Source organism: Acipenser ruthenus, chromosome 31, assembly GCF_902713425.1.
Source record: "Acipenser ruthenus chromosome 31, fAciRut3.2 maternal haplotype, whole genome shotgun sequence".
Classification (NCBI taxonomy): Eukaryota; Metazoa; Chordata; class Actinopteri; order Acipenseriformes; family Acipenseridae; genus Acipenser; species Acipenser ruthenus.
In genome coordinates, this window is record NC_081219.1 from 2,285,428 (window position 1) to 2,309,630 (window position 24,203).

A 24,203-nucleotide genomic window follows, 5' to 3' on the forward strand; every position below is an offset into this window, starting at 1 on the left:
GCCCGATGATAATAATATATAATATATTTATAATATATTTAATTTTATATAGCACCTTTCATAGTGGACCACCATCACAAAGCGCTTTACAGAGGTAGGCTGTGAACTGTGCATTATATTCAGAGTCATTTACAATAGGACATTGATTTAACATCTCATCCACAGGATGGAGCACAATGAGGTTAAGTAATTTGCTCAGGGTCACACAATGAGTCAGTAGGTGGCAGGGGTGGAATTTGAACTGGTGACCTTCTGGTTACAAGCCCTGGACTTTAACCACTGGACCACACTGCCTTCTTTATTGCATTTTATTTATTTTTTCATGTATACTTCCACATAAGCTCTCTAAAATGAAGGTTGTACAAAATAGTTATAACAGCGTTGCAAAGAGCTTCTCTATAAAACGACAGTTTATAAAACTACTTTTATTTGAATAAACCCTATTCAACTTCTTCAACCAAGAGGCTAACAATGAAAGAAATGGGGACCCTTTTTGAGTGATGTGTCACAACACTGCTTGCAGGCTCTCAAAAACAAAACATTTATAAATTAAAGTTAAAGAATACTTGTGTAAAAGCATTAATATATCAGGTATTATATTTCAGGTGTTCATTTCACAATTAATTCTACTGACCACCCTCAATGATTTTAACTTTTTAGCCGAACATGTCAGTGGAACTGAGTCCATTCATAACTGTTTTTGAAATGATCCACAAGACCAAATCGCTCATTATCTCAATAGCACATGAGTTATCATTTTAAACTTATTCCAAGTGTGTCCCATGCTTCATGGTCTGTGGGATATTTAAATGTATAAAGGCCTGCATGATAAAGTTACTGTAGGTTAAGGTCCAACTTGTATTTTTAGCACCAAGTGTAGTCTTTTATGTGTTCAATTGAATGCGCTATACCATAGTTTCTATTTTTTCCATGGAATTGATTTGAAGAACGATCATTATTGTGATCAGCTCGATCATTTAAAGTGTGAACTGGAACACTCATAGAACATGAAAAACGGTTATGAAAAGACTGTGCTCAATGGCCTGTGCTAAATGCTTCCCACTCGTTTTTCTAACAAAGTTTAATGATGCACTGCTCACAAAGCATGTTGCAACTGTATATCCGCCACATACTGTAAAATCACTAACTACACAAATTATTTTCTCTGCAATTTAGAATGTCCGATTGTGCTCCCTCACTGTGGCAAATCCCCATCACAGCTCAGGAGAACTGAAGGTCACCACCAAGCGGTAAACAGCAGCTGTCGGCAGGTTACAATGGCCAAACCCATCATGTGTCCACTCAAGCTCACCGGCAGTGGAGAGTAAGACATGCTAGGCTGTGTTTCTGCTCAAGCTGACCGGGAGTGTAGAGTGTGACACGCTGGGCTGTGTTTCTAGTTGTACGTATCACCTGCTGTCGTGAGACTCAGCAGAGGTCACAGGACTTTGGTCTCAGGAAGGGGGCGTGGACAGTTTTAGTGTAGATTCCAAGAGTTTGTATGCCTAACATGTGTAAGCTCAATAAAGACTTTTGAGATTGAAACCTATAGTATGGATACATTACAGGGAACCGCTGATTCAATGTGACGTTAAAAAGTCCCTGACCATTTTACAATCTGCAGCAGCGACAGGGCCAATGTGATGCTCACTGTGGGATCAGGATGCAAACCTGCGCTCCTCTGACTGCATGACTCACCATGCACACCACACCGTCCTGTCTTACCAGGGAGCCATTCAGGGGTCCCCAATGAAACACCATTTTGATTTCATATACCGCAGTTAACAGTGGGAGCTTGTATTAGAGTTAGTGGAAAAAGGGGTTTCAAAGACAGAGCTTGGTTTCCCGATTCTTCCTTGAAAATCAAATCCTGGTTTCTGATGAAATACACAGAAGGGCAACTATTACAACTATTATGTAGTTAATAAAAATATTAATATTTATTTCTCACTTTGAGTTTCTCTCCAGTGCACCATGTTTGTTGACTGTTTTATTTTTGCATGTTTTAATCGATTTTTACTAAATGTCATTATCACTGTTCTAGATGCATTAAAGACTTTGGGGAACATGTATCAACCATTGCGACGGCATTATGGCCATAGTGCTGAGTTTACACTGGCCTTAAAATTGCCCCATGTGTATCATGACACTTTTGGCAAGTTAAGGCTGTATAAGAAATAAATTAGCACCGCCAAAATGCGCTCCGCCACTCAATAGCCATGCATTTTAAGGCGTGCCAAGCCTTAACCCTTAACCCGTCAAAATCGCATGGTACAGACGTCATAATCACAAACTACAAAGCTCTTCTTCGCCCAAACCACTAGTCCGGTTGAAACAAACCCAATGGCACATATGATCATAGTGTGGTTGTCTTTAACTCTTTGCTGTCCTGTGTCAGACAGAGTCCGACATTGCAATTTTCCCTTTCCAATCCAATGTCGGACCCTGTCCGACATCATCAAAAGACGTAAAAAAAGGTCTCTATTCTTTTTTTCTCTGGAAAAAGCCAAGAAAACCATTCAATGGCCGAGTTAGACCGATAGGAGCCGAGAGAAGCCGGAAAAAAAAGGTCCGGATCTGAGCAATACACTTAGCCCCGGCACCACAGAGATAACACGGACATAAACAAACAAGATAGCTGCTTCTGCATCCAGCGCTCAAAAAATATCACAAACATTTGCAGAGCTTTTTGAGATGTTATAGTAATAAAATAATGACTTGGATCGCATTATTGAGGAGTTTGGTGATAAAAACGAGTGATCATGAAATGATTTATCGGTATGCACTACTATAAAGAGGTATGTGAAAAATACAGCGAACAAGGGGTTGGGCGGGGCTGGAGATGCAGTACTGAGTGTCCTGTTGATATGCAGTGCCTTTTAAACCTATTTTAATGTGAAAAAAATACTTTTAAACAGCATGTCTAAAATAAACTGCGCGTGTGAAAATAAATTGGACCTGACGCGCCTGAGACATGCTGAATAGATGAAAAGGGTTAAAGGGTGTTAAAGGGAAGTTGCTACAATAAAAAAAACATGACAGCCACGTAAGATGACATCATCAACATACAAAACTGGCTTAAAAAAAACATTGTCTCTGAAACCGCTAGTCCGATTGAACAAAAAATTGGCACACATGATCCTAGTGTGGTTGTCTTTAAAGGTTGTTCAAGGGAAGTTGCTACAATAAAAAAAATGCATGGCGGCCACATTGGATGACATCATCAACATACAAAACATGCTAATAACTCCTTACAGAGTGCAGATAGGGCCATGGTTACTATGGAACACATATAGTAACCCATATATGCTCTATCAACAAATGTATTTGCCCGTGACCTTTGACCTCTCCTAAAGGTCAAATGTAAAACTGGCTTATAACTCCTGAGAGAGTGCAGATAGGGTAATGGTTACTATGGAACACATATAGTAACCCATGTATGCATTCTGCACTATTTATTAAAGTGTTTGGTACTGGTACTGGCATTCTGCACTATTTGCTAAAGTGTTTGGAACTGGTACTGGTACTGGAAGCCGTAAAGTTGCTGGCAACTCTAGTTATTATTATTATTATTATTATTATTATTATTATTATTATTATTGTATAATAATAATAATAATAATAATAATAATAATAATAATAATAATAATAATAATAGCCTTGGTTATATGTAAAACAAACAAATAATTACACAATTTTATCAAATATTAATGTGACTACAAAATAAGCAATACATAAATTCGAAAGGACAGTAATACCGGGGTGTGTTTATTTTTTATTTCTGGTTATAGATTTCTTGCTGAATATGGTAATGGTTTGTGTTTATTTGATTGTGCATTAAAATAATAAGAAATTATATTTAAAAAAATAACTAAAACAATGTAAACACAAAAGTTAATTTGGGAAATAATTCTCCTTAGCTATGAATTTGTAGGCTATATTGTTAGGTTTTGATGTAGCTGCTACCAATGTAAATAACTCAGAACGGTGTGTTTTTGTTTTTAGGTTAAGATAAATGATGATTATTATTCAGCTAAGGGTAACATTAATTTGAACAAACACATGCTTGCATTTGTCCCAGGCATAATAATTATCTATCCTATATTGACTGGTTTAATGAGTAAAGCTGCAGGGGTATTGTCACCAGGCCGAGTGACTGGGTTTGGCGTGCCAAAAAGGATGATAAAAACACCAGAATTAAATTGCAAAAAGAAACGATTTATTTATATGAAACAAAAGAAACACAAGCGAAAGTAATACGCCATGAGTCTCTCCAGCACCCACCTTCAAGGTTAGAGCTCTCCCCCTGAGCATTCCAAGGCCTTTATATATAGAATGAATTTCCCATAAGGCAACTCTCATTTAAAGATACAGCTCTCATTTTTTTAAAAAAAATAAAAATAAATACAGATGCAAAAATGCTTCATTAGCATCATCAAAAAAATATTTTGTCCAGATCCACACACATAAGGTTAACCATACACATATATAAGACAACAACATAAAGAAAAGTGCACTTTTAAATATTAGCTATGACCTTTAACCTCAGCAACCATTTTGTTTCTGCTGATGTGGCACTATCAGCCATCTTTATATGCTGAGGTATCACTGGCGGCCATCTTTTATACACTGCTGATCAGCTACTACCAGCAACAAGGATTTTTATACACAGGTATAAATAATACAAACTTTGTTTTTTTAATTATATTTTCTCTTTGCTTGTGTTGTTCTCCAAGAATGGGGATGCACTGCAGTGATTTGGGGAAAATAGGGGAAATGGTAAGTCAGAATTCATTACTCATGCATATCACAAGCACACACACATTCAGACATGAAGGGAAGTAGGAAAGGTTCTTGGAGTCAACAAAATACCTTGGTACAAAAATAAATTAAAAAGCCACCCTGTCACAGGTATACAATTCCATAGCAGTGTTTAAGCTACGGAACTCTGAATCCCCTGGCTTTCCATTGTAAAAAATGAAATATGATGCTAATATCATGTCATTTGTGTTAAGAGAGATCGCGATGAATATTCTGTGCAAATTTAATCCCTCTCGAGGTGTCCCATCACTTTATACTGAGGAGATACGGAATTCCATAGCACTTGTTTAGGCTATGGAACTCTGTATCCCCTGGCTTTCCAGTGTAAAAAATGAAATATTATGCTAATATCATGTCATTTGCATTAAGAGAGATCTCGATGAATGTTCCGTGCTAATTTAATTTACCCCCTGGCTTCCTAATAAATTATAAAAAACAATCCTCAATTTGATGACAAAATGGGTTGTGAGGGGAACAGAAATTATTTTTTGTATGGGGAGTGATACTTTTCTGTACATAATGTCATGAAACACAAAGTCAGGCTTCTTTAAAATTAAAAATAAAATCGACTTTATTTTTAAACACAATCAAGAGAAAAAAAAAATTATCTAAGCAAAATAAACTTTGTAGAGTAAACCCTTTTTGAGAAATGGTTTAATTAAATACATTCTTCTACAACATGTCTTAAAATGTTCTTCTTAGAGTAACTCTCCCAGCCCCTTCACTCCACATTCCTAACACAACTAACACCTCTCAAACTAGGTGCTCTTTTTAAACTTTTTTTTTTTACTCATGTAGCCAGGATAATTTGCATATAAAATATTAGGTTCCCTGAAATAGAAATGTAACAATTACCAAATGGGATATACCTCTTATAGCCTGAATGACCTGAGCATTTATATCAAAGCTGCTCCTTTCGAGCTTACTTAATTTATTAATTAGTCATTTAGCAGATGCTTTTATCCAAAGCAACTTACAGTACAGAGACTAGAGGGTGAACTATGTATCAACAACAACTGCTGCTGCTGCAGAGTAGGGTTGGCCGTGCTCCGGCTTTGCTAGCTACGGCTCCGTGGTGGCTCCAGTAGCTCAGCTCCAGCTCCAGTAGCTCAGCTCCAGCTCCAGCTCCAGAGCTGATGGAGACCCCCTGCTCCAGATCCAGGCTGGTTCCAGAGCTGATGGAGACCCCCTGCTCCAGCTCTAGGCTGGCCCCAGAGCTGATGGAGACCCCCTGCTCCAGATCCAGGCTGGCTCCAGAGCTGATGGAGATCCCCTGCTCCATCTCCAGGCTGGCTCCAGTAGCCCCTGCTCGGCTCCAGGCTGGCTCCGGCAGCCCCTGCTCGGGCTCCAGGCTGGCTCCGGCAGCCCCTGCTCGAGCTCCAGAGTCATTCCGGTGCAGATCCACAGTGCTGCTCCAGCTGCAGCTACTTTTAGCTGCTCCGGCTCCAGAGCCACTGAAACCTTTAATCAGCAATGTGTGTTCTTGACTATCACAGTAACATCCTATTAAGTTATTTTTGTAATTGTTCAATCAGGTTAAAAGCATTTTCTTAGAGACAAGAATGTGAAATCTGCTTTTAAGACACATTTCTATGAATCTAGACCTTAGTTCCCTTGTATATTAAGGGGCTGTCCAAAATTAGACATTTTCTGAAGGCCTACAAAGCATGCGCTAGTATGGTCAAAATAGCCATTAAAAAAATTGTTATTGATTGCTTACATATTATTTAATCCTAGCCTCCTATGTATGTTTCAGATTGCATTTGACTATAATCTTTCCATCACTGTCCTCTTTCTAAGAAATTATGAGGATGCTCTCTGTATATGCCTGCACTGGTTTTTATCAAAGGTAATCGCTGCAGACAAACAAAAATGACACACAGTTTTGCATTTATACTTTTAATTCCAAAAACATTCAAATAAATGTTTACTTCATGAAATATGTCTGCTAAAACAGTATCTCATTTACAGTAACTCGATATAGCACTTAAAATGTCACTGCAGCAACTTGGAGAACAACAAAGGCGGCCCTCTAAAAATCAGTTACAGTATTTATCATTCTTATATGGCCCTTAATTTGAAGGTAACCGTAAACTTTTACAATAAGCATTTGCTATGTCTCAGTTTTAAAACTTAGCTATGGTTCACAACATAACACAGTGAGATGATCACAGTGTCATGTATAATTGTAGGATACTATTACCAGAACTTTAACAATAAAGCCAAAATGAAAATGCTTTAATTTGCTTGGAAAAAATTCAAACTGGTTAAAGACTAGCAAGCACTGGCAAACGCAGCTCAGTTTTATACGGGTAGAACTAATTTATTTGAACGTTTTGTTTGGTTTATGGACTGCGATACCTGCACGCTGGGTGTCTTCAGTAATAATAGTAGTAAAGTATCAACAACGTATCGACAATAACAGTCAACCATTTTGTTACGACTTTCTAACTGGCACAAACAATTTGGCTGTAACAAAGAACAGTCCTACTAAAAGCGCAGTTTACAGTACCTCTGGGTTTCTGATCGCTTCATCAATTCCAGAGGGTGGGATCTCTACAAGCACTGTATGCAACCCTCTGATTGGTGGACATATTATTTGGTGATCCAATCAAAACCTGCTCGTTATACGGTGATTTATCGGTTAAGATGTGCGCTGTAATTATAAAAAATAAATAATTCCTGAACCTTCTTGCACCCCCCACCAGCATACAGTCCCCGCCCCCCAGTTTGAGAACCACTGACATATAACAACACCAGAAGCCCAATTAAGGTGTATGGCTAGCTACACCAGGACTTAAAGTGGAATACAATGAAAAGTGTGTTAAAAGGCAGAATGAGTCCCAAAACCAGGGTTCTGCTGATCTACGACATTCAGTCGGTAGAATCTGGTAAAAGTATGAGGCGTGGCCCATTCTGCAGCATTGAAAATGTCTACGACAGATGTGCCCAAGACAGTGGAAGCAAGTTGGCTAGATCGTATGCAATCCTGACTGTGTCTACAATCCACCTTGACAGCCGCTGTTTAGACAGGGCTTGTCCGTTGAACTCTGACCCGAAGCAGACAAACAATCGCTCAGATTGCCGCCACCCTGGATATTATTCCTGTTCCATATTAATAGTGGAATGAAATATGCAATATATTTTAAGACCTCACATCTGTTTTAAAGGCAAATATTTTAAAATAGTAGGCAGTGAAATACATGATTTCCGTGAAATTAGTGATATTGTGAATGTTCAGGGGCATTTCTTGTGACGGAGAGTGCAGACTCCTAACCTTCCTGAACAGCCCAGGAACAGAGGGAGAGTACTGAGAAGAAGGGAGAGTATTTAGTGTCTGCATTACCCTTTTTGATATCCCTGAGGGTTACATTATAGCTCGATACTGGCTACATTATGTACAATTGTTTGTATAATAAACATGGTTCAATATATCCTTTTCATTGTGTATATTTAGTTTTATCCATCGTATAATAATAATATAATATGAAGTCAAAACACTAAATCAACATGGGTCATTGCCTCTCCAAATGACCTACCTATTGTTCAATTGAGGTAGCCCATTTGAAGAGGAGGCGCTATTTTTCAGATTTGTCTGTTTTGGTGTTGCCCATTTTGAGGGTTTCAGAACACCGGCGCAGCAGAATTTTGTTATTTAAATGTGTCCGCTTATGTGGTGCCTCATTAATTTTGGGCCAGTTAATACATTCGGGATACAGTTTAATCTGTTTTACATACCACCTCAATTTTTTTTATTTGCCCCATTTACCCCTGTTTAAGGATGTGTTACATTTACAGCAATTGCATTTCATCAAGATTTGCAATGAAAGTGTGTATTTCTCAAAAGGTTGCTCAGCATATTCATTCACAGTATTTTATGTTTCTGCTCGTACTTAGAAGGAGCTTTGCATGTAAATATAAAACAGGTGGTGTGCTGCAGCATCTGACAAACTAGTCACAGGTGCAGTTTGTTTCTTCAGCCTTTCCTGTTTTAATTAATGATAGACCCGTTATATTGGACTCGGGCAATTAACCCACACTGTAATTTGTGCAGCACGGTTCCTGATTTCTTCATAGTCTGCTATTACTTCTGTTACACAACAATGGATCACTTGTATTGTGAAGTCCTGAGTCTTAGTGCAGCATGGGAGCTAGACTTAATAGGGAAATCTAAAACAATAATATACTATTGGACAGACAATTAGAAAGAGCTTTCATTTCTCAGCAGGGCCACCAGGCTGTAAGGGGTTTGTATTGTTCTGAAGGGATATGTGTCCGAACCTCAATGAGCATGGCTCCTAATTCCTTTATAAAAGTTTGCTTTCAAACTTGACCCAGAGTAATTACTTAGAACCTGTTGAATCAAAACATCAATAACTGTTTTATTTGCATGGCAGTTAAAAGGTTAACAGACAACTGTGTGCTCATTGTGGGTCTGGGTAAACTAATACAATAAGGGAACCAGTGTACATTATGTGTGGGTGAAGTCTATTGTATACATCACATGTCTTGCCCTCTCTGTTACTGTTATAAAATGAACGCCCGGGTTAAAGTGTAGATTGTATCAGCAGGGATCATTTCATTTGATGTTAGGTTTCTCAAACATAACTTTGTTTGACAGGTTTGCTATCCTTCCCTATGCTGGTTTACATTGCCGCCCCATCTAAAAAGATCCATTTCAGTTCTTTGTAATGGCTGTTTAGGCAGTCAAGTCATTTACAATGTCATTTAGTCACAGTCGGATAAGATTTCTCTCATAATGCAGACAGACTATGGGTGGATACAGCATTCGTATTTCATGCTTTGTAAGTGACAGATACCCAGCAATTTATCCAGAATCCAGTCCAAAGATAATGCTTTGGGTGTTCATGTTAACTGCTTGACTATGTTATGAGGCATCAAGTAATACCCAAATAATTGTATGTACTACAAAGTAGCAGAAAAGGAAAACTGATTTCAATAATAATAATAATAATAATAATAATAATAATAATGCTTTTCCTGTGTTATACAATGCATTCACCATATTTCTCTTGTATTTACAATGCTTCCCTATGCATTACCATGCTTTCACTACACTTGCCTTAGCAAATCTTTAAGAAATGTGTAAAATAACAATATTCATATTTTTGTATGAATAAACTACTGTTTTGCATCTGCCCTGTATTGAGTGCAGTGCTCTAATAGGGAATTGTATTACTTGTATTGTAACGCTTGAAATGTTTTTGCTTACGATTGTAAGTCGCCCTGGATAAGGGCGTCTGCTAAGAAATAAATAATAATAATAATAATAATAATAATATAAAATGATTTTTTTAAAAAAATAGGTTTGTTAACAAACGTTTTGACACAAGTCTTCAGTGTAGCCGTACCTTAGATAAAGTCAACACTTCTCCGTGTTGTATCTCATCACATCACCAGCTCTAGAGTACCATCATTCTTCAATGGATAAGAGCAGAGACCATCATTCTTCAATGGATATGAGCAGAGACCATCATTCTTCAATGGATATGACCAGAGACCATCATTCTTCAATGGATATGAGCAGACACCATCATTCTTCAATGGATAGGAGCAGAGACCATAATTCTTCAATGGATATGAGCAGACACCATCATTCTTCACTGGATATGAGCAGACACCATCATTCTTCAATGGATATGAGCAGAGACTATCATTCTTCAATGGATATGAGCAGAGACCATCATTCTTCAATGGATATGAGCAGAGACCATCATTCTTCACTGGATATGAGTAGACACCATCATTCTTCAATGGATATGAGCAGACACCATCATTCTTCACTGGATATGAGCAGAAACCATCATTCTTCAATGGATATGAGCTGAGACCATCATTCTTCAATGGATGAAAGCAGAGACCATCATTCTTCAATGGATATGAGCAGAGACCATCATTCTTCAATGGATATGAGCAGAGACCATCATTCTTCAATGGATATGAGCAGAGACCATCAATCTTCAATGGATATGAGCAGAGACCATCATTCTTCACTGGATATGAGCAGAGACCATCATTCTTCAATGGATATGAGCAGAGACCATCATTCTTCAATGGATATGAGCAGAGACCATCAATCTTCAATGGATATGAGCAGAGACCATCATTCTTCACTGGATATGAGCAGAGACCATCATTCTTCAATGGATATGAGCAGAGACCATCATTCTTCAATGGATATGAGCATACACCATCATTCTTCACTGGATATGAGCAGACACCATCATTCTTCACTGGATATGAGCAGACACCATCATTCTTCAATGGATATGAGCAGAAACCATCATTCTTCAATGGATATGAGCAGAGACCATCATTCTTCAATGGATAAAAGCAGAGACCATCATTCTTCAATGGATATGAGCAGAGACCATCATTCTTCAATGGATATGAGCAGAGACCATCATTCTTCAATGGATATGAGCATACACCATCATTCTTCACTGGATATGAGCAGACACCATCATTCTTCACTGGATATGAGCAGACACCATCATTCTTCAATGGATATGAGCAGAAACCATCATTCTTCAATGGATATGAGCAGAGACCATCATTCTTCAATGGATATGAGCAGAGACCATCATTCTTCAATGGATATGAGCAGAGACCATCATTCTTCAATGGATATGAGCAGAGACCATCATTCTTCAATGGATATGAGCAGAGACCATCATTCTTCACTGGATATGAGCAGACACCGTCATTCTTCAATGGATATGAGCAGAGACCATCATTCTTCAATGGATATGAGCAGACACCATCATTCTTTAATGGATAAGAGCAGAGACCATCACTCTTCAATGGATATGAGCAGAGACCATCAATCTAGGTCATAAGGACTTATTCACAGTACTGGCACCTAATTTGCTAACCAATGAAATACTACACCTTGGGAGCATCTTTTTTATGTTTATTTGCAAGACACAAAAGTACAAATATACCCTGGGTTATCGTTATCTGTCAATGTCAATGAGCTCTCAGAAGGCTGGGGTCACTGGCCTCTTAAAGGGGCAGTGTACAGTACAATAACTCTTTAAGGAGTAACAGCAATATGTGATAGGGTTTACTACACTGGGCACAATCGAGCAAATTGTTTTGGTCATCAACTGGATCAGTGTGCCTCTGTCTCTGCTTCTGCCATCCATAGATGTGTATTATTGTGCACTTCACAAAACTTTTGAAAACCAAGCTTGACTTTGAAATCAAATACAATCTGTACTGCAAAACAGTGCAGACCATGCTCTGCTAACTTTTAACAAAGATATTAGATTTGCAGCCCACCTCTGAAAGTTAGATTTGAAGTTGCAAAGATTAAAATGATTCCCTGTTCCGGTATATGAATAAATACATTAAAAAATAGCATTAGAAGATGCAATGTCTCATCCTTGTATTTGCTGGCCTACATAAACAATGTTATGGTGCAAAACAAATGAACCAAACTAGATATCTTGCAAAGTGGTTTAAGGTTACAGCAGTATAATTAAGCAATCTGTGTCATCTGAATAATAAGAGTTCTTGTTGACTGTCCAGTTTGCTTACCGCCCCCTGAAAGGTCATCCAAACCAATGCTAAAGTATTTATGCATGGTTATTACATTCTAAGATCTGTCATAGCCATGTGTAATTATTACTAGATTCAGTGAAAAGAAAAGTGCAGCATTATAGATGAGATATAGGTTATAGATTAGATATAGGTAGTATAGATTATGAGGATGTGTCAATGGGGAAATGTGCAGTGTGAATCGGTAATAATTGCCAACTGTGGCGGAGTGTCCCGCCCCTATGTATTTATTTATTATTATTGGTATTATTGTTTGCGGCGCGGATAACAACGCCGCGTATTTCTTATTGTTTATATATTTAAAAACCCTGTGAGGATGCATGACTGATCAGCTACTGATTATTTAACTAGCTGACAGTCATGCATCCTTACCAAACGCGTGCAGACTGTGGCCGAAGGGTAATAAGATAATTAACAGCCAGTTAACCCCTCGGCCAGAGTATAAGAACCTGCAGCTGTCCGTGCTGTGGGGTTGGGTGTACAGAGAGGAGGTACGGGGAGATAGAGAGAAGACAGAATTTAACAATTGCTAAAACGTGCTGGATTAGCCAGCACGACACTTACTTGTTTGTCTGTCTGATTCGTTTGGCCCTCGTGCCCTTTGTTTTGTTGATTGTTTAAATATTTTGTTTTGTTTATTTATTTATTAAATACGCTGAGTGCAGTAGCATTCAGCTTCACCCACCCATCCACTGTTTTGATTCAGTTACTTCCTGGTCCGTGACGTCACCACACCTCACCACTGCGAGCCATCCTGCCACACAACTCAAGCACATCCATGGCCAACCAGTAACCAGCTGCTCAAACAAACCTGTCATTCATGGGGTAAGTGTACAGTATTGTTTGCCAGAAGGATGAAGCTTCCAGTCCAGACAGGTGAATCAATTCTCACCAGATTACCTAATTGAGCGAGCTAACTCACTAACTCACTAACTAACGAAATCTCCATGGAGCGACAGAAATGTGATATAACAAAAGAAATCAGCTTTCAGGCAGTGAACAAAAATTCTGAGGGAATGGGTATTATCAGTGAAAATGCATGCTACTGGGTTGGGTGTAGCGACATTTAAACAGTTCCAGTACAGTGGAGAAGCAAACATTGCTTATTAATGAAGTGTAAATATAACACAAGAAAAGGCAAAATCATTTTTCTTTCAATGCATATCTTGCAACATTACTTTTATCATCCCAACTACCTTCAAATAGGAAACCTGACACGTTCCTGTATAGCCTAATGGAGGCACCTGAGGCTTGCTAAAGAGAAGCTGGATTTACTTTCACTCAACTCTAGCATCTATGCATGTCTTTTTGTATAGTTTCTCATGTTAATTATGTCCATATCAGCATAGAAATACTGCATGAAAAATGCATTTTGGATTGGTACCTGCAGTACTTGGCACACAAACTGAGGTTGTGGCATGGGGATGGCACAAGATAACATCTCAGGACCTTGCCATTTCAAAACATTCTGTTGAGATCATTTATCTTGTACTCTCGACATAACAAATTGTGATTTGAATTGTATTCCATATTCTCAATGAGCCACGATAAAATTAACAGGAATTAATAAAGTACACGGTGCACAGCAGATGGATATGATGCAGAAGTATTTCTCTAAATTATGTTCACATTTTTGATAAAAGAGGGAATAAAGAAAATGTAATTTATGTAATAAATCATTGTGATGAGGTATCTTGTTGCAATTCTTTACATATGCGTGTTCTTAATAATATATTGAGAGAGTTTGCAATCAGATAATTGATTTATTTTGCATCACTTGAATTACACTGTGATTTATGACCTTGGTACATATATGCATATGCTACAGTTATAGATTAATTTTGCATATTGAGATAGACTTAAATTATTCAAGTCAAGTACAGTATTAGCTGTGTTTCCGGGAGGCATGTGGAAAATCTGTCTCTTGTATTTCGGTCGATCCATTACTCAAATCTTTCCTTTCACCCTTCTTCCTATGTTAGCTACTCGACTTGCATGCTTTTGTTTTCAAGATGGATTGGTTGCATAATCTGGTCCTTAGCTATCTGATTCTCTCAGCACCTAGCACACCTACCCAATCCTTATTAGCAACATTATTTATTACTCTAGTTTTTTTATCTATTTATTTAATTTGTCTGGTTCATATTTGATGACTAATAGAAATCCTTAAAGAATAAGTAGCTTCAAAATACATTTTAAACCCATTTTTATTGTCCCACTATGTTAAGGTGCTTTTAGTTGTGATCAGGAGCGGCTCTTATTTAAGTTGCCTGCCATAGACATATGTAACACAGGGAAGATCGGGGGTGCGTTCAATAGCCAGAGCGCTACACAACGTTCCATAACGTTTTCTATTGAATGCCTTGTTACAAAAAAACACTCTGCAATGTGCTGACTCTGTGGGCGTGTCAAAATGGCGGAGGTGACCTACCAGTGTGCAAAGTGCGGTCACATTTGAACAAAATATCTGTGTTAAGTACATTATTGTCTATGTTGTAGTCATTGTTAATGTGTAAATCTTGTTTGCTTTAAAAAAGTGACGTTTTTCATACATTTCCACACGTACAAGAAGTAAACAGTCTTATGTTTTGTAATGGCTGCACACATTTATAAATGTTATTGTAAATAAATATAAACTTATGGTCACATACTGTAGTATTTTTATTATGTTACTAAAGATAGGAATGTTAAACGCTATTATTCTCATAGTTTTGCTACCCCTGCACAGTTACAACATTTCTTTTTTATTTTAAAAAAGGGGGAGAGTGACATTAACTTCATTATTATTATTATAAATATTATAATTACTATTAGTATTATTAAAATAAACATGACATAGCCTACCTTGAATGTTGCTTGCTCCATCCGAAAATGAGTTTTAAATGCAGCATCGGTGTAGCAGGCTCTATCACAACATTTTCAACGTAATTTCTAATTGATCTGGGATCAGTTTACAGAAATTCACAAAACAACAATCCACAGCAACAAGATGCCCACCCTGGGAATACGATGTACTGAGCAGCTGAAATGTTACAACAATAAACTGGTCAAGTGTTTTGGTATTTTGTGAATGGGACTTAATAAGGTAGCAAAACAGATATAACAAAATTACAATATGAGTGTCTAGACCATTTCATATTTAAAGTTCGTTCACTCAAAAAACTTGAGTGAATAAAAAAAAGAATCAATGTATTGACTTTGCAGTGAATGATACATGTATGATTAAATTGAGAGTCAAATCACATCTGTCTTTCAACCAAGAACAGAAAGATCCCATCTCCTCATTGTGAGGAACAGCTACATGTAGCTTTGCTATGTTTTGAAGGGCTCATTGTTTGATTTGAGCTGTTAGACACTGGGGGTACGTGAGTCCCAGCCAGGCGCTGGTCTGCATACAGGAACTCCAGCAGCCTGTTACCTGTTGTACTTTGTACATGTTTTAAAGGGAAGTGTGTTTGTTGGTGGAGATGAAACACACAAGAGATCACTTTGTTTGTAGCCTTCGTGACATTTTAAAGTGTTTAAATAGTGTATTAAAGCAATAACATCTTTTTTTTCACTTTCATTCTAGCAGTATTATTGAAAGACCATCAATTTCTGTTACAACAATGGCACTTTTTCAACTGCACCATGAAACCAGTCAGTCATTTTTTGGTGTATAATTTACAATAGTTTTTGGCATCCCGTTCTTTTTTTTAAGTTTGAGATTTAACACCAGCTCGTAGCTTTACATTGGACACTTATTAGGTAACTTTGTCCATCACAGCTGGGGGCTGTCAGTCCATGGCTATGATCTATGAGTTACACATACATGGCCAGTATGAATGCCAGCATCCACGCGGCTGATTATTACAGGGCTGGCAAGTCAAATCTATCACTGCTGTTTAATACAGTTATTCTGAATATCTTCTAGGAATTGGACATATCTCTTGAGTAGTATATGATTTTATCATGGGATTGGAAGGCTGTTTATGTGTGTGTGTGCATGTTTTATGCCAAGTACTGTATTGCTAAGCATGCCAGAAGGAGCTTATCTGTCCAGCAACACCTCCATCACATGCACTAGGACACCCCTTTGGTTCTGCTAGCTCAGTTCCAGTTGACCTATTGAATAAAATGACAATACATGAGCAAAGAAATCCCTGATAGGCTTTGGCCAAGCCTTACCCACATTAGCAGCTGTAGCTGCTGGGATTCCGACAGTGTGGGTTTTGGCACTTGTAAGGGAAGATGTTCATGTCAGACAATGAAGCTGTCATGTGTGAATTGTTGCAGGTGAAGCGGTGCATGTTGAACAGTGTGAGGGCCTTGGGATACACTCAATTAAACACTAAAGTTTCAATGGATTATCAGCAGGGGTTCCACCCACTCCTATCTCAAGTGCTGTCCTCAGTGCTTAATTTGTAAATCGGGAGGTCCTAGAACACATAGTGAGCGCGAGAGGGGGGGTGTTCCGGGGGGGCTCTGAGGTACCGGAACGCATGAGAAAAAAGTGACAAACACAATGTAGCCAGGCAATGTAACTATAACCTGTGTTAAGGTGTCATCTTTAGCCTTGGCTACAATGCTTGTTGCCACTAAATGGGCCTTGGTTCGGGCATGTTCAAAAACCTTTTTTCTGAGGGCTCTTTGTTGTTTTTTTTATGTCGGAGGGAGAGGACGTTACTGTACATTCCACCCACTCTTTTGCTAGTTTCATCCCTCCCTATGATTAATACTTCTAAGTCATCTTGAGTAAAGTCAGCCAAATTACTAAATAATAATAATAATAATAATAATAATAATAATAATAATAATAATAATTGAGATATACATCTCATTTCCAAAATAAATAAATACAAACATCTACTGGTATTGTAACGTTATTGTACCAAAGGCTTAATTATATAACTTGTGATTACATATTTGACCTTGAGGAATGAATGTATTTTATACATGACGATTTACAACTACGGTTAAATATTTTATAATTTAATAATGACGGCGATTCACCTTAGTCCACAAGGTGACACGTAGTATCAGCTACAATACAACAACCTTTTAGGAGGATATTGCACATTCTAATGGATGACGTTCTTAAACGTCTATTATATTTTACACGCACATTAAATATACATTTTCTAAATGTTATTTTACTGTGTTAAACACTAAGAAATACTAAATATATACGCGTCTAAACGTTGTTTTTATAAAATATACATTTTGCGGTTATGGGTGTGCTTCAACGTGTGATTGATCACATGACTAATCCCAAAGATTTACTGGATAGAAGAGGAATTGGGCAAACAGCGTTTTGCTCTGTGCTGAATAAATACCACGGATTAGTTCCACAAATACCACTCGCTTGAGCCTCTCTTTTTTGTTGTTGTAAAAAACAATGGGTGACTCCAAATGTATAGAAAAAAACACATAAGAAATGCAATTGACTATTTTTTTAAAAGATTAAATTAAATTAGATTAGATTAGATTGATACTGATGGCTAAACAATGCTAATGGTTCAAACTGTTATGTTATCTCCAGTATTCTAAATATATATTATTATTTTTTTGTTAAACTATATTTAATTTAATGTTTATGAACCAAGTCAACCAAATATAGATTCTCCCTAGCTTTTGTGATGTGCAGTTTGTAAACGACTCGTTCTTTCCGGTTCAAATAAACCTACGTAAACAATCTTAATGCGGTCTACATTGATTGGTTTTGTGTCATTGAATCAGTGAATCAAATGAACGAAATGAATCAAATGAATCGAGACACTAAAAAGAATCGAACTGCCCATCACTAGTCCTCCCCGACCCCGTCCCCCTCTCCCGCCGAGTCTGACTCACTAGTGGCCTGCTAGCTAGTGGAGGACGTGGCGGTGGTGATGCTGAACTGGCGGGATTAAGCGCAGACAGCGCTCCTAGCTAAGGCATCGCCATCAGGAGCAGTTTCCCCCTCATTTTTGATTTGGCTTTCCTTTCCCCTCGACACGTTTCAAATTCAGTAGCGACGTGATCACGTAGGGACCTCTCACTAGCTGACTACCACTGTTTCAAGATCAGTTACTTACCTCGCCGGCCCGCCCCATAACCTCTATGTACAAATAAGAGAGCAGGTCTGGAATCGGTGTGGCAGGATAGGATGCGCTTTTACTGGGGGACCGGAGAAATAACGAGGAGGCAGAAGCAACTTTAACTCTAATCGCTTTTATTAGAATGTTTACAGTGCAAACAGTGGAAAAAATAATAAATCATGCCGCGAGAGGTACCGGATCCAAGCAAATTAGGTGCCGGAACCAAAAAAGTAAAATCTGAGAGGTGCCGGATCCTGTTCCGGCAGGATCCGGCTCAAATTAAGCACTAGCTGGCCTTCAAACTAAATTTGATTTGTTGTGGAAGCTAAAAAAAAAACAACTAATGTCAACTGAAACGCAAAAGAAAATTTAAAAAAATCCAGCACATTTATACTGCACTTGATCCACAGCCTGACAAAACTACTTCTTAATAAACCGTTTTTAAAACCTACAGTAGTGACTGTGCCCAGTGTAGTGACGCTAATGGAATTAAGAATAAGCACAGCAGTTTTGTAAGAAAAATCAACCACATTGATTTTTCTGACAACTGTGTACTATCTCCCAATAGAACGTCAGTTTTGCACTAGCCCAATCTACTGTTCTAAACTAAGTATTGCATTGAGTTGGGAACTAAGGGTAATGTTATCCAATACAACACCAACAATCTTAATTGTGCTCACGAGCATATTCTGATGAGACCTAGTTCTAGAACAATGTAAATAAGACCTACAGCTAAATCCAGGGTACAGCCTTTAGGTCTAGCATCTCATTGCTTATTTGTGTCATAAAATAGTAGGCAAATAAACCCAACACGATCAGCTATTGTAAAACAACTACATATAACTTTGTAAAAACAGCAAGAAATGTCACATCAGTCACTGGGTTTAATAAGACAAAGATTTTAAGTTTGGAGGTATTTTGGCATACACATAATGATGACAAACGAAGTTGATGTACAGTCTTGTAAAATCAGCAAAGTGAATTACCCCCATAATAAATGGAGTAGAGGCAGTCAGGACACTGGCAGGGATTTTCTTAAGTGGCTTTTCACAACACAAGAGACAACAGCAACTAAATGTTTTCACAGATAGTCAACCCACGGAATTTCCTTTGTAGTTCCCTGAAGGTCTGAATGTTTCAAAAGATGGCTCATTCTTTATGTATCTGTCTGATACCCTGGTGTACAGGCAGTGTACGTTTCGCATTGAACACAGCACTTAGACTCTGTGTTGGAGGTTGTGGGATGAGTTGTAAGGCAGAAGGATATATGTATTTACTTAGCAGGACAGAACTTGAAGGAATAGTGATGATGCCATGTGGTCATGGAGTTTACAAGAGACGTTGTGTCATTACTAATTCACAAGCCTTTCATCTGCACAGGACTGGCTTTACTGTAAATCTGGCACAAAACACCACAGAATTCAGCATGATTGTCATTTTCTGCTTGAGAAAGGCCCACAATTGGATGGCAGGTGAGGGCAGAGTTGAAGACTCTCTCACAGTGCCTATCTGCCAGCACCATGCCTGATTGTATCCAGTGCCAAACATTACAAAATAAAACCTGTGTCGGATTTGTATAGCTATTAGCTTTTAGACATACAGTATGAAAGTAATATTATTTATTATAGACTACTGAAGGTATTTCAACCAATCAGAACACATGCTTCATTATTCTCAATATTGATACGGTCCCCACTTATCATACCTGAGGCCCCACTCGGAATTCCCTTCAACTGCAAAGTCAATTTACAATCAGCCACATCCCACAGCCACTCAACGGTATTCCCATTATCACCTTTTCCCTCTTCAATGAAAATGACAATGCAATAGAAAGACTGACTGTGAAAAGAAAACAAATATAGCTGGATTTCTTTATTCTTAAATTAACAATTAAGCAGTATATAACAGAGTTATAGGACTGCGAATGTCACATTGAATAATAATAATAATAATAATAATAATAGGCCATGTCCAGCAATGAATCATGGGACAATATGTAGTGCAATATAAGAACTAAGCGAGACACTGCATACTGCCTGAAGCTCATCAGCCGGGTTAGCAGGGAAAGGTATTCATTCCAATTACATATTGATGACATGTGTGATGGGGTGCAGCCTATTTTGTGGTGGTTTTGTGGTTTTTGTATTTTTTAGAGTGAGTTTGGGGTGTGGTTCAGTGAGTTTGTATGAGGAATGTGTGGAATGTGCCTGGGCTAATGAGGTGCGAATTGACCAATTAGCCCAGGCACCTGTATAAAAGGGAGTGGTTGGGTATGTTAGTTGGTGAGTGTTTGTGAGAGTGAGAAGACCTGTATGAGAGAGTGAGTGGTTATTTTTGGTATAGTTTGTTTAGAGCCTGTTTTTGTGTTTGTCTTTTTGGTTGGCCATTGTGCCTTTTGTTTTGTGTATTTTGTTTGAGTAAAAGTCTTTTATTTTCCCTGCACATCCTGACTCTGAGTCTCCTTACCCCGGTCAGCCTGTCACACATGTCAATAAAGAAGTACTAAGAGGACAGTTATTTAACCTTTAACATTGTATATGTCTGGGTATAATTATGAGCAGCAGCCCTTGGCTTTAGGTATAGCGACAAGAAGGCAGTTACTGCAGGGAGAAATCTAATCAGACAGGGGTAGAATGGCGTTCCTGAGTGTGTGATGATGGACCCAGAATGATGCTGTACTAATACCCTCATACAAACATGCAACTTCACTTTACTGCATAATCCCAGATCCATTATCACCAGTGATGGGCCTGGAATTGGCAATTTGATCAGTGGAGTATGAATGTTACGAGTTCGTACAGAGAAACATATCTTCAGGACCAAGTGTTCAATTCTTTAAGCCTGTATATACAGTATATAAAGACTAGTTTCATATAGAAACACCTGTGTTCTTTATATGTGCATGTCTTTGTACAGTCACTTGCTTGATGAATGCTTTAGTTGCCTGAGGTCCAGGATGGATGTAGATTGCTCTTTTTAGTGGTAATGGTTGGAAATCTAATAAACTTGGTTCTGTAAATCACTGATCTTAATCCAAAAATACAGAAGTTCAGAAAAAGGTCTATTCATTTTGTATTGTAAATTAAAATTATATTTAAATTTGGCTGGTGTTATTTTCATCTAAGTTAATAAAAAAAAGTAATGATATGGATTCAACTAGGAAAAGGTAATGATATGGATTAATCTTTTGATCTTGCCTGCCCCTAAGAACATTTTTTTGTATTCCTATAATATTATATGATTCCTATAGTCCCCTATAATATTTCATTGTATAGTACTGTACGATTCTTATAGTAGCACAGAACTATTTGTTTGATAGATACATCTAATATTGTTCTAGCCTGTAATATCTTACATTGGCAGCAGGCTTTGTTCGTGAGGATTTTTTTGCCAGAACTCCTTGATGGAATTACAATCTTATTATGTATAGTTAGGTAAGCCTTGTTATATTTTTAGAAAAACTAATTTCATTTTTTTTTTCATTATAGTGATGAAGGACACACAGGTCATGTTCAACTCATCTCAACATGCAGTAGCGTACAAAATTAGGAATCCACTTGCAACTTTGTTGTATTGCTGTAGGCAGGTTCAGCATTGTGTGCTCTATTGTAATTCCAGCCACAAATTAACAACGGCCTTGAACTCTCCATACGATCTGATTAGCTTTGCCAAACTTCACCTTGAAATATCACAGACCTCTTCAATATTATGGGGCCCCTCTTTGTAATGTGGTCCTTTTTAATAGAAGCAGTCATAGCTGATTTAATTGATTCCAGGGGTTCATCCTATATGTCAAAATATTGTATCTCAGAGGGAGACATTATACTACATTGTAATCGGGGCATTATCAATGAATACTGTCAGGCACATCAGTGTGTCTAGAACACCAAAGTACGGGACTGCACATATACTATGCAAAGAAAATCAGTGAAAATGATTGCACAACAAAGCACTGTAATGCAGTATTTGGCAATTTACAAAACAGCATTTTATAAACAGTTTTTACCGTGCTTTCTCAGTCTCTGCCAAATGAATCTGACACACAAAAATAAACTGGTTTTGGAGTTTGGAGAAACAACCTCGTTTCACCTTTTGAACGGTAATAATTCTATTAATCCCTTGCTTTCTTGTTTTCTTTATTGAACATGATTAGACTTGGCAGTTTGTTTTACATGAAGTGAAGTGACAGCATGTCTGTCCTGCTAAGAGCTGAATTTACTAATTTAGATCCATAATAAAATGTGCATTGATCAGTTTCCATCTATACCGTTCAGTTGGTAGCAGCATGTATAAATGACACACGCCAAAGGTCAGTTGGCTAACAGAGGGTATCATAGCTTACAAGATAGGATATGACAGGTTCTACTTCATGCAGATACAATCCAAGTAAATCTAAATCTAAAATCTCAGTACACTTTCATACATGTTTAGTCATTGCCTGTGTTCTGAAATCACTGCTCTCAATGTCATAAAGACACAAACTTCTTGTGATTGCATCATTGTGTCAGTTGATGTTGTTGTTGCAGGAGGCCCCTTTACATGCATCTCTCATAACAGTGACACTCTCTACCCCTTGGCAGAGCTAAGTTATTTCTCCCACAGCGATTTTAAACCATTATATAACGTGCATTGATAGTCTGAGCCACCTTCTCTGATCTTGGGCTGCAGATGTCATTTGGCCCCCAGAAACAGACTTATTGACTAGTGTGGCATTTAGCTACTTTCCTCTCTGCTGATACATTGTGAGAATGTGATCCAGTCCACTCTTTACCACACTGTGGCAAAGTGGTTTGCAGTGTGCAGGTGTAGAGGTGATGTAATGCGTTAACAGATGGCAAACAACAGAGTTCCCGGTCCAAACAATTCTTTATTTGATTTAATTGTAACCCAGGTCATGCTGGCGACCGCAAATAATAATCACAGGCAACACACAGCAATGTGCATTGCACAGTTTAAACCACGGGTTACAGTCCCAAAATAATAAACACAGTATAAACACACACACACAACACAAACCGGATCACAAGTCCAGAGTGAGTCCTAATGTGCAAGTGGTGAAATACAATTATTGGTGAACAGTAGTGCAGTGCTGTCCGGGTTGGTGCTGGCCTTTAGCGACAGCTCCCGGTACGTGTTAGTCGTCTAACAAGAACAAACGAGTACAATGGTTCTCTCGCAAACCATAACAAAGGAGCAGTTCGCTCAGCCACATCCCCTTTTGTACCATCAGCCACGCCCCCTTGGTAAGCGAGAGCAATCACTTTTCCTCCAATCCGCGATTGCCACATCGCTTCCCGTCTGGGGCGATGACTTGGTGTACTGTGGCTCCGCCCCCTTTCTAGCTGCCCGACTTCCACCTTTCCCTGGAATGAATTGTCAGACCATCCAGTCCAGGGCACACTGTTCCCTTTACACAGCGCCCTCACAGGTCGGGAGGGAGATTTATAACCAAGATTCATTCTTTCTCTGTCACACCCACTGAAATCCTAAATCAGTCATAGTTTGAGAAAGAAGCACAGAAAAAGGAAATGTCCATGCAAAGCGCCCTGTACCATTTGTTATGTTAACAACTAGTTGCTTTTCCTTGAATGTATTTCCAGGTTTCAGAAAGAGGACATACAGTACAACATAGAGTTTAGGGTCCCCAGTAAAGGCACTGCTGCATGGTGCGAGTCATGCGATTAAGATCTCGAGGGCGTGAATACTGATCCCACTGAGTTGCCAATCTTGACTGGGAGCCCA

At 38.3% G+C, this 24,203-nt stretch overlaps 1 protein-coding gene across 1 annotated transcript; it reads left to right on the forward strand.

Moving 5' to 3' along the window:
* The first annotated feature begins 10,685 nt into the window (after window positions 1-10,685).
* LOC131702882 (histidine-rich glycoprotein-like) lies at window positions 10,686-11,681 on the forward strand. Its single transcript, XM_059005201.1, has one exon. It carries the CDS (start codon window positions 10,686-10,688, stop codon window positions 11,679-11,681), a length of 996 nt encoding a protein of 331 aa, XP_058861184.1.
* Window positions 11,682-24,203: the final 12,522 nt, after the last annotated feature.